The sequence below is a fragment of the Sebastes fasciatus genome, chromosome 5, assembly GCF_043250625.1.
Source record: "Sebastes fasciatus isolate fSebFas1 chromosome 5, fSebFas1.pri, whole genome shotgun sequence".
NCBI classification, from domain to species: domain Eukaryota; kingdom Metazoa; phylum Chordata; class Actinopteri; order Perciformes; family Sebastidae; genus Sebastes; species Sebastes fasciatus.
In genome coordinates, this window is record NC_133799.1 from 14,399,784 (window position 1) to 14,412,982 (window position 13,199).

The following is a 13,199-nucleotide window of genomic DNA, read 5'->3' on the forward strand; positions in this document are numbered from 1 at the left end:
ACTGATTTTTAATTTAGAATCTAATATGTGCTAGATATGTTACGGAAGCTTTGGAGTGTAGGAAAGCATCTCGGGGGGTGAAGTGAGTGGGGCTCTGTGGTAAACAACACCTCGAAGCCAGTTACCATATCATAAGGGATCAGTATCTAGGGGATTTGGGGAGGTTTACCATCCGGGCGTTCCCTGAGTCTCTGGTGCTAAGGCTCAAGGGACCCCTGCTAGCATATCCCTTTTTCTAGAGAGAGTATGACAGGGAGAGAGATATACTTTCACCTCTGGAAACATACATGCCCGGACAGGTGCAAAGTCTGGCCCGGGGCAAGGTTAGATCATTCCCCAAGTGATGCTGAAACTCCAAATCTCCATCGGCCATTAGAAAAAAAAAAGTAGGTAGAGTGTGAGGATTCAAGGTTCTGTCTAAGAGAGAAAGAGACGGTAGACACAAGGGAGTAGGATCAATCATCCAGGGTCACATCAGCAGCGTATGTTTTTAATTTAGCTGTCAAGAGCTGAGGGGAAGCTAGCCGATAGTCCTTACCCTGAGAATATAATAACAGTAATTATCCTAATCCCCTCCACAACCAGAGTCCTAAGTCCACGTAATGCTCAACGCAGTCGGTGATGAGCCACGGAGGTCAAGCAACTTTTCCACAGATTATCCGAGAGCTCAATATTTATTAACGTGTTTGCTCGTCCACTTTTTGTATCGATAGGACATGGGCTGGGGCTGATAAATCAGGTTCAGCCAGTGGAACAGCATCAATCTAGCCAGACCAAGGCTGTAACAAAGAGCCTAGTCCAGGTTGGAAAGCTAAATTAAGATGCAGAGTAGAATACTGCAACAATCATGTGGAACAAGATAAAAAAAAAATGTTTTATTTTCTTATTATTTTTCCAACTCTGAATAACATGTTTGAAGTTCCTCCGCTGCCAATAAGACAGACACGAGGACGATTTTTTTAATTAAATATTTGCATATCACAAGTAAATTTGGAGCAATTGAGGAAGACGCTGCAGCCAAAAGGTGTTCCTTATTTTAGTCATGCACAAAACATAATGTCACACAGAGAGAATAGAAATGAGCTGATTCTAAGCGACACCTAGCATTCGCAGACAGCTGCAATAAAAGTGTTCACCTTTTTCTGCTATCTAATAAAGTAAATTGGAGCATGTCTTCACATGCCATCATGTGTTTATATACAGTAAAGTGATTATGAAGCAGTCAAGCAACGGCCTCCACAACAGCCTTTATATTCAGCTAAGCTGTTATGGATTCTTGGAATAATCTGTGCATAGGCGGGCTGCATGCTCAATTGATTTATTCATTTGCTGAATGGACACTGATTACTGATAGAGAAATCAGAGGCTTTAACAGGATCCGCCCTGAAATAAGACTACATACTGGTTATTGCATGTTTGTGTGTGTGAGAGAGAAACATACTTTACGTAAAAGTGTTTCTTCACACAGTCAGACCTCCCAAGCACCCAAAGGAACCCACTTCCCTTCGTGTAGATTATGTTTAGAAACACTCACCACCTGACTGTACTGTATTTGCTCCTCAGGGCTTTTGCGTTCACACGTCTTTATTTTAAACGCCAACGAGGACTCTCGCCTTGACAAATGAGACGTGAGCCCGGCCCTGCCGCAGACTAATGTATGTTGAGTCGCAGTCGATGAGTGCGAGGCAGAATGGTCCAGGATGATCATCAAGATGTCAATAAACTTGTCCTCCCACATGGCTGATGTTGACACATAAATGATGGCACTTTTTTTTCTGGCTGTCACTAGATGCCCTCTCTGTGATATCTTGATGCTCGTTTCAGCGCCTGCCTCACTGAGCACTGAAACAAGCTATCAGAATTTTTAGAGTGTTAAAAGTTGAAGGTACGTGTTTTGAGCAGCACTAGGCTAAAAACAAAATAAAAAACGAAAAGAACATTTCAGCTTTGCTCAAATCATGGCAAGCACATGCAAAAACTGTTGTTTGTACAACAGAGCATGGGTGATTATTAATGTAGATGCTAGAGCTGGGCTAATTGTTTACAAAAAAAACACAGATTTTTCTTCTTCAAGAGAATCTCAAAGCATGTACACTGTCCACTGCACATCCCACTTCCTTTTTCCCCTGAATTTCTCAAGTGCACAAACAACTCTGTTACATGATTCGCTCCGTCATGGAATGCAATCACATCAAAGTGATGTTGGGACCCTGTGTGGCAGACAGTTGAGTTCTTGTCGAGTCCAATAACGTCGCTCGTGTCGAGGCGAGATCATCTCTTGTAGGATTACGGGGGAGTGGATGGGGTCACGTCCAACATGCGGCTCCACTGGAAGTGGACATTAAATGGGTCAGTAAGTCCCACTCTTGGCTTTGACCAGCAGCGCCATATAATCCACTCATTTAACCATGGCTCCATGCCTGTTTTCCTCTTTGCATATAAGAGCTCATAAAAACACATATTCCTTTGTCGCATCTTGTAAGCGAGATGATTAAATTGATTTAAATGAGGTATTCCCAGAGAAAACTCATTATGCACCCATTTCTATGGGCCGTTTATTCATGCCAAGCTCTGGTATTTGGCCTCAAACCACTGAGTAAGCATATCAAAATCTATTTCTTACCAGGAGGATGCACAAACAGACTCCATTCACCGCCTCAATGGGACACAGGTGAGCCTCGGAAACCTTTTATTTATCCCCCGTTGCAAAATTAGATTCCGAATCACTTCCGTATAAAAGCCCCCGGCGCTGCAGTTAACACCCACACAAATCAAGACCTCCTCTTTAATTGTTGAAAACGTCAATACATTTGCATACAATTTCAATCTTTGCCGCAACCCTGAAATTATGCATTTGCGAGCGGGGATCGTAAGGAAGAGAATGACCCAATTTGTTTGAAATTATAAGGTAGGGCTCGCTGACGCGACTTGCCAATTAGCTTACACAACTCTGCATGTGGTCAAAACAATGCCCTGTAGTTTGTGTTACGAAAGTGCTTTGCAATGCAAAAAAACGCTCAGCTGTTACAGATGCTCGTGAGTCATGTGCATTAGCAGTCACCCCAGAGAGCCTACCTCTTATAGTCTGATGAATATACGGCTCACTAATAAGCACTGCTATGATTCATTCCTGTCTTCTGCGGTGCTTACATAGAGGTCAACCTGTGCATGGCAACATTTAGAGAGAAAGCAGAGAAAACGGAGAGAGGAGGAGGAGAGAGGTATAGATGCTTTAAACGTCAACATCAAGCTCTCACTGCCATCTGATGCGCTCGGGTAAAATGGCAGAGACTTCTTCCTCCTACATGCTCACCAGTGGCGCAGGGATCAGGATGTGTTAAAAACGGCCAATTTGTTTGTTTGTCTTGACAACAACCCCCTGTCAGCTGCCCAAGTGGACACAGCGGTGTGAAAGGAGGCTGTATTGATGTGGAAAATCACCCTTTTTGCTTTTGTTTTTCTGTCCTGTCATATTCCTCGTTGTTTCTCTCTCTGTCTGCATCCATCTTATTGTCTCTCTCTTTCATTATCTCTCCATCGCGTTCAGTCTTGCTGTTTCTGTCCGTCTCTCTCTTTTCACTCTCTGTCACTTCATGATTTTTTCTTTTACCCTTCTTCAGCCTGCAGACTCCCACTGCTTTTTCCTCCTCCACGATCATCCATGAACTGTGCCTTAAATCTGGTTATTTGCATTTTATGTGCGTGCGTGTCTACACATATATGCGTCTGCTTGGCTTCTCTCTCCTGAAGTCAGGCTAAAGACTGCTCAAATCATGCCCGACAAGAGCAGTGCACACTAAATGAAAGGATTTAAGTAAATCCAGAAGCTGTGCCTTCTGGGAAACTGTACACACACACACACACACACACAACAAGACAAAGACGGCCTTCACGCACATGAAGATCAGGGATCACACACTACCCAGTGGTGTCATTCAGAAATATTGGTCCACTGGGGAAACAGTTTATAACAGTTAGGGCTGTGTATTGGCAAGAATCTGGCGATACGATACGTATCATGATACAGGGGTTACGGATCAATATATTGCGATATACTGCAATACTGTAAGCAAGGTGATATCTTGCGATTTTAAAAGTCTAATTTTAGGAAAACTGTCATAGTGTAAAGAACACACCACCATCGGAGTAAAAAAAAGTTTTTTCGATATGTTCTTACAGCCTTTATAACAGTGTTTAGATTTTAGTGACAATATTCCGTTGAACAATGTAGCATGAAGCTGATTTTGCCTCAGTTAGGATTGATCCAGATCCTGCCAGTACTGGTAAACTACCTATTTGAGTGAAAGTTGTTGTTATAAGCACCTTCTCGCTGGTTCTAGGGCTGTGTATTTGCAAGAATCTGACGATACGTATCACGATACGGGGGTTGCGGATTCAATATATTGCGATATATTGCGATACTGCAATATAATATAATATTGCATTTATAACAGTCCCTGTAACATCCAACATCATAGCAGTACTTTGAGAGAACGCATATATCTGTTAATGAAATAAAGTATTGACCTAGTTAATCTTTGCATGTAAACTATTAGTTTAAAATCAATAGAGTGTTTTTGAGAATCGATACAGTATCACAAAACATAATATCCCAATATTCGATATTTTCAATATTTCCTTACACCCCTGACTGGTTCTTTCTCACGTTTATTCCTGTTGACCCTAAACTCCTGTTGGCTGTTGTCAGGATCACACTGATGTTGACTGACTACACAAGCCCGGCCAGCCAGGACCCCAGACCAAATCAAACACCTCACTGTCCACAACAATCTGCAGAAAACAGCCCAGAATTTGTGCAAAAATCCACTTAAGTGACCTGTAGCCTTAATTCAACAAGTCCCTCATGTTGTTATAGCACTTAAAAGCCTCCCTAAATCCCAGAATCTTGTCCATCTTACTGATAATGTTTTGTTCTGTGTAAGCTGGGAGGGATTTCTGGGATGTTAGGGCACTATTGGGGAGTGTATCTTTAGCTAAAGGTCTCCTGTTTTACTGCCGGACTACAGGATCTCCCTATATGCCAGCGTCCATTCTTTATTCCTCCCATGTAGCTTTTTTATGACACACTGTGAGGTTATTCCGTCTACATCGTGACCCACTGGTCTCATTCTTGGTTACGATGTAAGGGTGAGTTTAACTGGGGCGATAAAAAAAAGGGGGGGAAATCCCACGACGGGGATTTACAGTCTTGTTCACAACGTCTCCGATATTACATCGTGGGATAATACCTAACCACCCAGTGTTTGGTGGCAGTTCAGCGCATGAGGTCAGGAGGTCACCTGTTTTGTCTGAAATCTGATCACGATCTCTGCCGCTCCTCGTCAGAACACGAGGGCCAGTTGTTGCCAGACAGGGGAGGAACATTTCTCCCCTTATCCGAAAAGCACACCTCAAGATCATGTTTTCTCGTATTCCCAAGCTGCTAGTTACCACTCCTCCTGGAAAGTCTGATGTACAACTACTGTACACAGCGCGGCCAAGTGATCCTCGCTGACAGCGTACAAGTATGTGGGCAACAGCAAACCCGGGGTTATGATTTAGAATGTCACTAAGAGTTGTTTTACATAAAAGAGAGAGAGGAGGGGGGGTGTGATTATGGTTACACTGAGCCCTATAGCCAAGGGGATCCACAGTCTCTTGTTTGATTACAGTCTGACTGTGAAACAAGGCGTATTAAAAGAATTATTACTCAGACATCACAATGGTCCCCCATCACTCCCTGACACACGCCTTTGAGGAGATTTATTTCACACAAGCCTGATTATTGTGTCTGTTTCTCTAATCTGTGTGTACGCGTGCTTTCACACAGCTGTGTTAACGCGCGCATGCTTATGTATCTGCATGTGTGTGTGTATACGAACACCTTCCGAAATAGACATCCTCCCGCGAGCACGACATTAAATATCAGTCTGCTCGGCACACTTAGAGTTAATGCTTGAAATTTGAGGCACGTACAGTACAGAGAAAGCTGCAAGGAGGGGGAAAAAAATCAGGCTGTAGTCTGGCAGCTGCTGTGTCTGTTCTCTATACTTTGGTGTCATTCTGTGTGTGAGGGTGTATATGAATGTGTACATGTGTTTATAAGCTTGTCTGTGCATGTGTGTGTGTGTGTGTGTGTGTGGGAGTGCGCTCTGCCTGCCTGACTGTCTTTGTCCATATGAATCAATGTGTTTGCATTGTGTGAAAGAGAAATATTGGAGACAGCAATAAATAACATAATCCAGCTATTAGGTTTTGTTCCCTTAGACATGGACGCATACTGTACACACCCTCACATGGACATGACTCGTGGGAAATTATACGAATTTTCACTCCGCTTTCTTCATATTTACTACCGGCACACAAGCAATCACACGCCGCGTTCCCCTTCCACGGCTACAAACGCAGCGCAGAGTGAAAGACGTGTAATCCAATTTCCTTTGTGTATTATTGTTATTATTGGTAGATATCAGAATGCATCACAAACGTATTATAAATCATCACACTATTTCGTACTTAAGAACAGCCTCCCATTTCCATATGAACTCCGAGGCGAGGCTGCATCCAGAGAGGACTGAGTGCATGTTTGAAACTGAGATGTTTCAGCAGCAGCATTAGCAGAGGAAATAATTTACACTTTTTTTTTTTTTTTTCGCAGTTCAACACCTTATTTCAATTAACCTACGCTCCGTGCCGAATGACTTGAAAGCTGATGGGTTATTCATTTATTTCCCATCAACTAGATTCTCTTGGTCCCCTGAGCGTGGCCCCCCCCTTCTGATGGCAGGAACAGACTTTGAATTGTTTGACTTGTTAACTTATGCTCTTCCTCTTCCATTAGGAGGTGATTTCCACCCAGGATTTCACAGTGTACAAAAGACATGATTCTTTTACCTTAGCGAGGAGTAAGTCTCCTACAAGATGGGAACAAAGAGGTAAATCTCCTAAGCAGCCTCGCTTCACATCATTATGAGATTATTCCATGACAGAGCAGGGGAGAGCAAGTGAGATCTAATAATATTCTTTTAACTTCTTTCTTTACGTGGCAAATTAGCTGAAACGAATGCTAAACGTGTGTTCCCTTACCTTCTTTTCCCCTCCCTCGCAAGATAAACAGCACCTGGTAATGTGTATGAAACATTACCCTGATGAACAACCATGCGGTGCCTACTGAAAGTGAGGCCATTAAGCATAATATAAAAGACACACACGCTGTCGGTTTTCATTTGTCACCCCGGCATGACTACTGAGTCCTGGTAAACTCTCATCTGGGCTGCGTGCGTGTGCGAGCGTGGGTGTTGTGTGTGCGTTGCTTACGCGTATATGCATATGCTCTGACAACACTCGGCAAGCCGTGCTCCCCTCGCCTTTCCCTCTCCTGGATTCCCGTCTCATTGTCTGTCATCAATCCCAGACCTATAACCCCAGCGGTAATAACAGAACCGCCGAGATACATTGAAGTGCAACAATGTGTGGGCGTCGAATCGCACAAAAGAGGTTATGAATAAGTCTGTCCCGACTATTGGCGGTACTTTGGAGAATATCACTCCACGCGCTCGCACTCTGTGACAGCTAATTGAAGGTTCCCCTTGGGCTGAGTGCAGCACAGAGACATAATAATCAAGGATCCTGTCCCGGGTTTCGCTGTATAGCCCAAACATGGGATTTGCTTCTTTTGTCATAATCAAAGGAGTATTGCACGGGGAAAGGCACAGTGGGAAAAGAGAAATATTTGGTCCATGCTATGAATCTCAAAAGGTATGGAAAAGGCTGCAGCAGCACTACCAACAGATCAATACCCATCCCTCACAGTGGCTGCTTATAAACTTATCCACTTAGACATCTCTGTGAAGAAGTGACTGCCTGAGAGGAGTGTCCGTTTTAATACCTACGGGTTAATTCCACCCTGCTCTCATTTGGATCAAATTAAACCAAGCCGTGCCATAAAGGTAATAAGATTATAGTGTTGCTGGCAGGATTACGGGCCGACACGCATATGTACACAGGAACAGTGGTCAGAGAGGCTGCATTGTTTATGCACGAGTCTCCCTGGGAAGTATAGCCGGCGTTCACATTAGCCTCTTTCTCACACAGGAAAGAGGATTAGTTTGCATCATAGACATGACATGAAACTCCCAACAGGATTATTTTAGCCCTTTTACTCGTGTCCATTTCATAATACTTCTTGTTAATGAAGCTCTTTAATGTATGGCTGTAGTCTATGACGGTGCTCGCTGAGAAAAACATTTTTTTTTTTTGCAATGCCAGCACAGTTTTTCTGCCTCGTGCAGCTCAGACGTTGGCTCAGCAAATCCACCACTTTCCCTTCCAGTTTGCTATGGGGGTGATCACGCTCCAATGGAACGCTTTAGTAGAGCCAAACGCATTATTCCTAGCCTTGTTTTAACCAAGCCTAACGTTAATTGCCCCCGCTGATAGCAGGTAGCAACCAAATAAATAAAAACTTCAAAGACGTCTAATTGTACATGTTGTAACTAGAGCACGGAGCTCGACATCCCGGCGAGCCGTGACAAGCCGCCCTCTCAAGTGAGTGAGGGGTGTAGACAAGATACAGTTGTTAGTTGACATGCTAAAGGAATGTGCTTGGATTACAGCAGATGCCTCTTTGATTTATCGGCTGTAGTCGCGAGCCTTTTATCTTAAATCATGCTGTCGAGCGGCGATTCATTTTCATTTTATTTCTGTCTTGCATTCTAAACTCCCCATCCACGCAGACTGGGATCTTATCTCATCATCTTTCATACTTTTGGAAATGAGAAACCTATAAAAGGGCCCCCACAGTTTCTTGGGAAGTTTGCCAAGCGAGCCAGACCCAGATGTTTAAAAAGCAACTATGATAATTATTTACACACTATGTCGGCACACACTCGTTTTCTTTGGACCGAGCTGCAGTACTACATGCTTTAAAGCAGCAGTGGGTAGAATTGGAGCAAATACGATTTAAAAAAAAGTTATTTTTATAAAACGGTCACTATATCCTGACAGTAGTGCATGAGACAGGTAATCTGAAAAAAAATCATGTGGCTCTGTGTCCTCCAGTGCTCCTAATGGCATCTGCAAGATTTCACAGACCGGAGGAAAACAACCAATCAGCGCTGATCTGGAGTCTGACGTCCAGCTGCCATCTATGAGCAGCTGTCAATCACTTGCAAACTCCCACCAAACGGTCAAACTAGGCAGCGCCTAGTTTTTTCTATTCAGTTTTTCTATTCTGTTACTGTAATGCCTATTTCTCGCCTCAGATGTTTTCAGAATCATCTTGTAGTGAACTGTTTAGCTGTAAAATGAGAAAGTTTGTGACCAAGTTGAGGAAATACCAAGCACCGCCCACCAGCCGGAGCAAACTTTCTCATTTTACTTCTAAACAGTTCACTACAAGATGATTCTGAAAACATCTGAAGCAAGAAATAGACATTACAGTAACAGAATATTGATTCATATTTCATCAGTGCTGCCTAGTTTTACCGTTTGATCGGAGTTTGCGAGTGATTGACAGCTGCCTCCGTTGAATGAACAGCCAATAGGAACGCTCTCTCTCTGAAATGACCTGTGATTGGCTCCTGTCATGGGATAGATTTTTTAAAGCCTGAAAACAGAGCCAAGAGGAGGTGCATAAGTGTAGTTTTCTCTCAGAGCATTTGAATTACAATATACAGAACGGTTATTATGGAATTTTTGCCCAATGATCCCAAAAAATATTCTGCCTATTGCAGGTTTAACTGGAAATTTTCAAAGCTTTTTTTTTTGTAACTATTGCTTTCACCTCTGTGAGACTTCTCGTGAAAAAACAAGGGTTATAGCAATAAATGGGTATTGGTGCAGAATAGAGACAGACACATCTCCCAGCCAGCTAAATGCTGGTGCTGAAAGGACACTAAGCACAGGTTGTCTCTCAACCGCTGTGACAGGCCGTGCAGCCGAGAATTTCACTGTGTTGAGTAAAAGGATGCAGGTAGGGGAGGAGGGACGGGAGCAGAGGAGGCTGAGGTGAAGCCAGCCATCCAAATCTGCCTTCATGTCAGTGTCAAAACAGCCAGTCAGCTATGTACACCTTCATGTGTGTGAGTGTGTGTGTGTGTGCGTGTAGCTCTAAAGCCGACAGGAGGGAGCACACAGAGTCATCTCCTCTGGTCAATAGAGCCTAATTCGCCACAGGTAGCAGCCAGCCTCAAAGGTGATTTCCCTTCAGCTCAACTGTGCTGAAGCCTCTCATCCACACCGTGGGGCCTATGGTGATAGTAGTGGTAGTGTGTGTGTGTATGTGTGTTTGGGGTGGGGGTGGGGGGGGGGTGTGGGGGGGTGGGGGGGGGGGGGGTGCTATCAGCAAGACCCATTATCCAATGGAGGCAATAGATATGGAGGTGTTGCTGCCTGGGGTCTGGCTGCCTCTCTTCCAATCCGCTGGAAGACAGAAACTGTCTTCTGCTTCTCCTGCGCGGCCCCATTGTTTCTGAATCTTCCTGTCATCGTCTTCTATTTTTCCACCACCATCCCCCTCTCTCTCTCTCGCTCTCTCTTCTTTTCCCCTGTCCTGCCCTGCTCCCTTTCACTCTCTGTCGCTCCGTCTCTTCGATGTTTTTCGCTATCGGTTTGTACTACCGACTGTGCTCAGCTCAAGCACTGTAACAGCACCTCTTCACATTCTCTGCATGCTCTACAGGCAGCCTAATGGAGGAAATCAAAGTACTCAAATGCGATTAGATTCAGCGTGCACGTTGCATTCCAATCAGAGCTCTTTTGACTGATTTAGTTTATCCCTTTTAAATTCAACCAACACATATTTTTCAGAGGGGGGTCATCGTGTTTTCTTTTTGTACTCGGAGATGTGGAGCAGATTTCTATCAAATAGTTATCAACATTTCATCTATGAAATGTAATTACACTTTTTCTGGTGTGAAAAATGTCTTCGCAGTTTTTTCTCCCCCTTAGTGGCTCATGTTAAATGTAAGGAGTGCACTATTTTCTCCTTTCCCGGGACTGAAACATATTGTTTTTGCCCGAGGCGTTGCATGAGTTACTGCACACCTGCTTTATCAAGAGTAGGAGTTGTAGCAAAGAAACAACTGTAAAAACGAATGTTCAGGCACCGTGGCTACATATACAGGTTCCGTGTTAGTGAAATTTAATCAGCCATGCCACAAAATCTCCCAGGAAAGTATGATTGCCAGGCAGGAGGATGTTACTGTAATTATTGTCTTGTTCGCAGCAGACTGAGTGCCTTGGATAAGCCATAGTCGAAGGGAATGCAAATACGCTTGTTGCACAAAGCACTTAGCAGCAATTTACACAACAGGATACTTGGATGTATAAGCATATTGCATTGTTGGACATGTTGAGAGAAAAAAAAATTAGGAATGTTAAGGTTTAATGGTACATGAGGGCATCTGCACAACAGGAGGTCAAGGTTGGAAGTATTCTTAGCAAAATGCTTCATATAGTCCACATTATACGTCTCCCAGGGGTGCTACACTAATTAGCTGACCTCACACTGCAACCGCAGGTCAAACTACAATTTGGTTTTGTATTTCTATATTTTAATCCACTGCATCGTGTTTTCGTAAAGACCGATAATAAATGTGTGTCCTACTCCATAAATCATGGAGGGCGGTCATGTTTTCCTCGTACCATCACATAACTCCACTAAACATAATACCTCTGTGTCTTCGCAGCTCCGCCACTGTCAGAAGTCACCACGGCCCCTCAGCCTCAGAAAACTACAACCACCACCACAACAACCACGGCGCACTGGGGTGTGGCCAACACCACCACCACAACAGGGCTCAAGGAGGGCAGCAGGGGAGCGCCCAAGCCGCCTCCTGTGATTCTGCAGACTACTTCCCCTCCGCCCCTGGAGTCCTTCCCTCTACCCGAGCGCTTCTGCGAGGTCGTCGAGAAAAGAGACATAAAGTGGCCTCAGACCCAGAGGGGCATGCTCGTGGAGCGACCTTGCCCCAAGGGAACGCGAGGTAAACAGGGCTCCTTCGCTCTCACCTCAGGCCTCAGCGCGCTCGCTGCTTTCAATATGACCCCGAGGCGTCCCGAGAGAACATCCCAGAGTTTGTTAGATGTGTCAGATAATCTTGCATACAACTTTTTTTTTATTATCTATAGAGAGCATCGGTTTGAAGTAGGTGTTCAGGGAATCAGTGGAATGTAATGGTGTTAGGTGTTAGCTGCGCCATTCCAGGTCGAAACATGATTTAGCAAATCTGTGACGGCTGCGTTGCAGAGGAGCCGGCTCAGCTGTTCCTCCTGCAGCTCGCATGGAGACGTGCATCCCTCATTTGATTGTGTGTGAAATCGTGTTAGCGCTCAGAGTTCATCAGGCGCAGGGATAATTAGGACGGAGGGGGGGAAAAAAGTGCTGCCACTTGGTAGCAAAAACAAGAGCGAGCTTTTGAAAATATCCTCTGGAATTGTTTTTGCAGAAACAAAATTGATGGCTTCACATGTTTGGAGTATCCAATAATTTCAGTTTAATTTGTCCTTTGACAGCATTCAAACAGTCTCAGAGTAGCACAGTGAAAAAACTAAATATCCTGCAGGGCCTATATTTCTGTGCACAAACAAGCAGACATTCTCCGGTTTCATATTTGAATGAAATGAGGGAATTTGCATGTTTGTAAATTTCTTGTTTACGTGCCGTTTCCTTATTTTATCTGCGTCCTTGTCTTTCGTTGTTGCCCTGTAAAGGACTTCCCTGGGAAAATGAATTTGATTTGACTTGATTGAACTTGACTATTCTGTTCTTGTTTTCCCTGCCAGGCACAGCCTCTTATTTATGTGTCCTCTCCACTGGGGCCTGGCACCCAAAGGGCCCTGATCTCAGCAACTGTACGTCCCACTGGGTCAACCAAGTAGCCCAAAAGGTTTGTATGCGCTCTGCCTCGCTGTTTTGCTTCTAAGTGGAATGTGTCTCTTAAAAACACAGAGGGGGGGTGGACAAAATAATGGATGTGCATCCTTGTTACGAAGAGATTGGCTTGAAAGCTGCATTTATCAGGTATATAAGGGGTCTGGAAATGAGGACTTTGATATGTGTGTCTTTAGAAAACAACAAATTGCAGGTGAATTAGTTAAAACAATTGCAAAATCATGTGTCAAAGAAAATTATAACAAATAATTAAAATTAAGGTATAGAATAAACTGTACATATTTGTAGCAGCAAGCAGCTCTCT

The 13,199-nt window shown here is 44.0% G+C and overlaps 1 protein-coding gene across 29 annotated transcripts in view; it reads left to right on the top strand.

Annotated features, from left to right (window-relative positions):
- The window catches only part of adgrl2a (adhesion G protein-coupled receptor L2a), a 118,790-nt gene that overhangs the window by 79,717 nt on the left and 25,874 nt on the right, over window positions 1–13,199 (top strand). For all 29 annotated transcript variants that reach the window (XM_074635167.1, XM_074635194.1, XM_074635184.1 and 26 more), the window contains 2 exons: window positions 11,691–11,987; window positions 12,787–12,890. In XM_074635167.1, coding sequence (XP_074491268.1) covers window positions 11,691–11,987; window positions 12,787–12,890 — 401 coding nt within the window. The remainder of the gene's footprint in view (window positions 1–11,690; window positions 11,988–12,786; window positions 12,891–13,199) is intronic.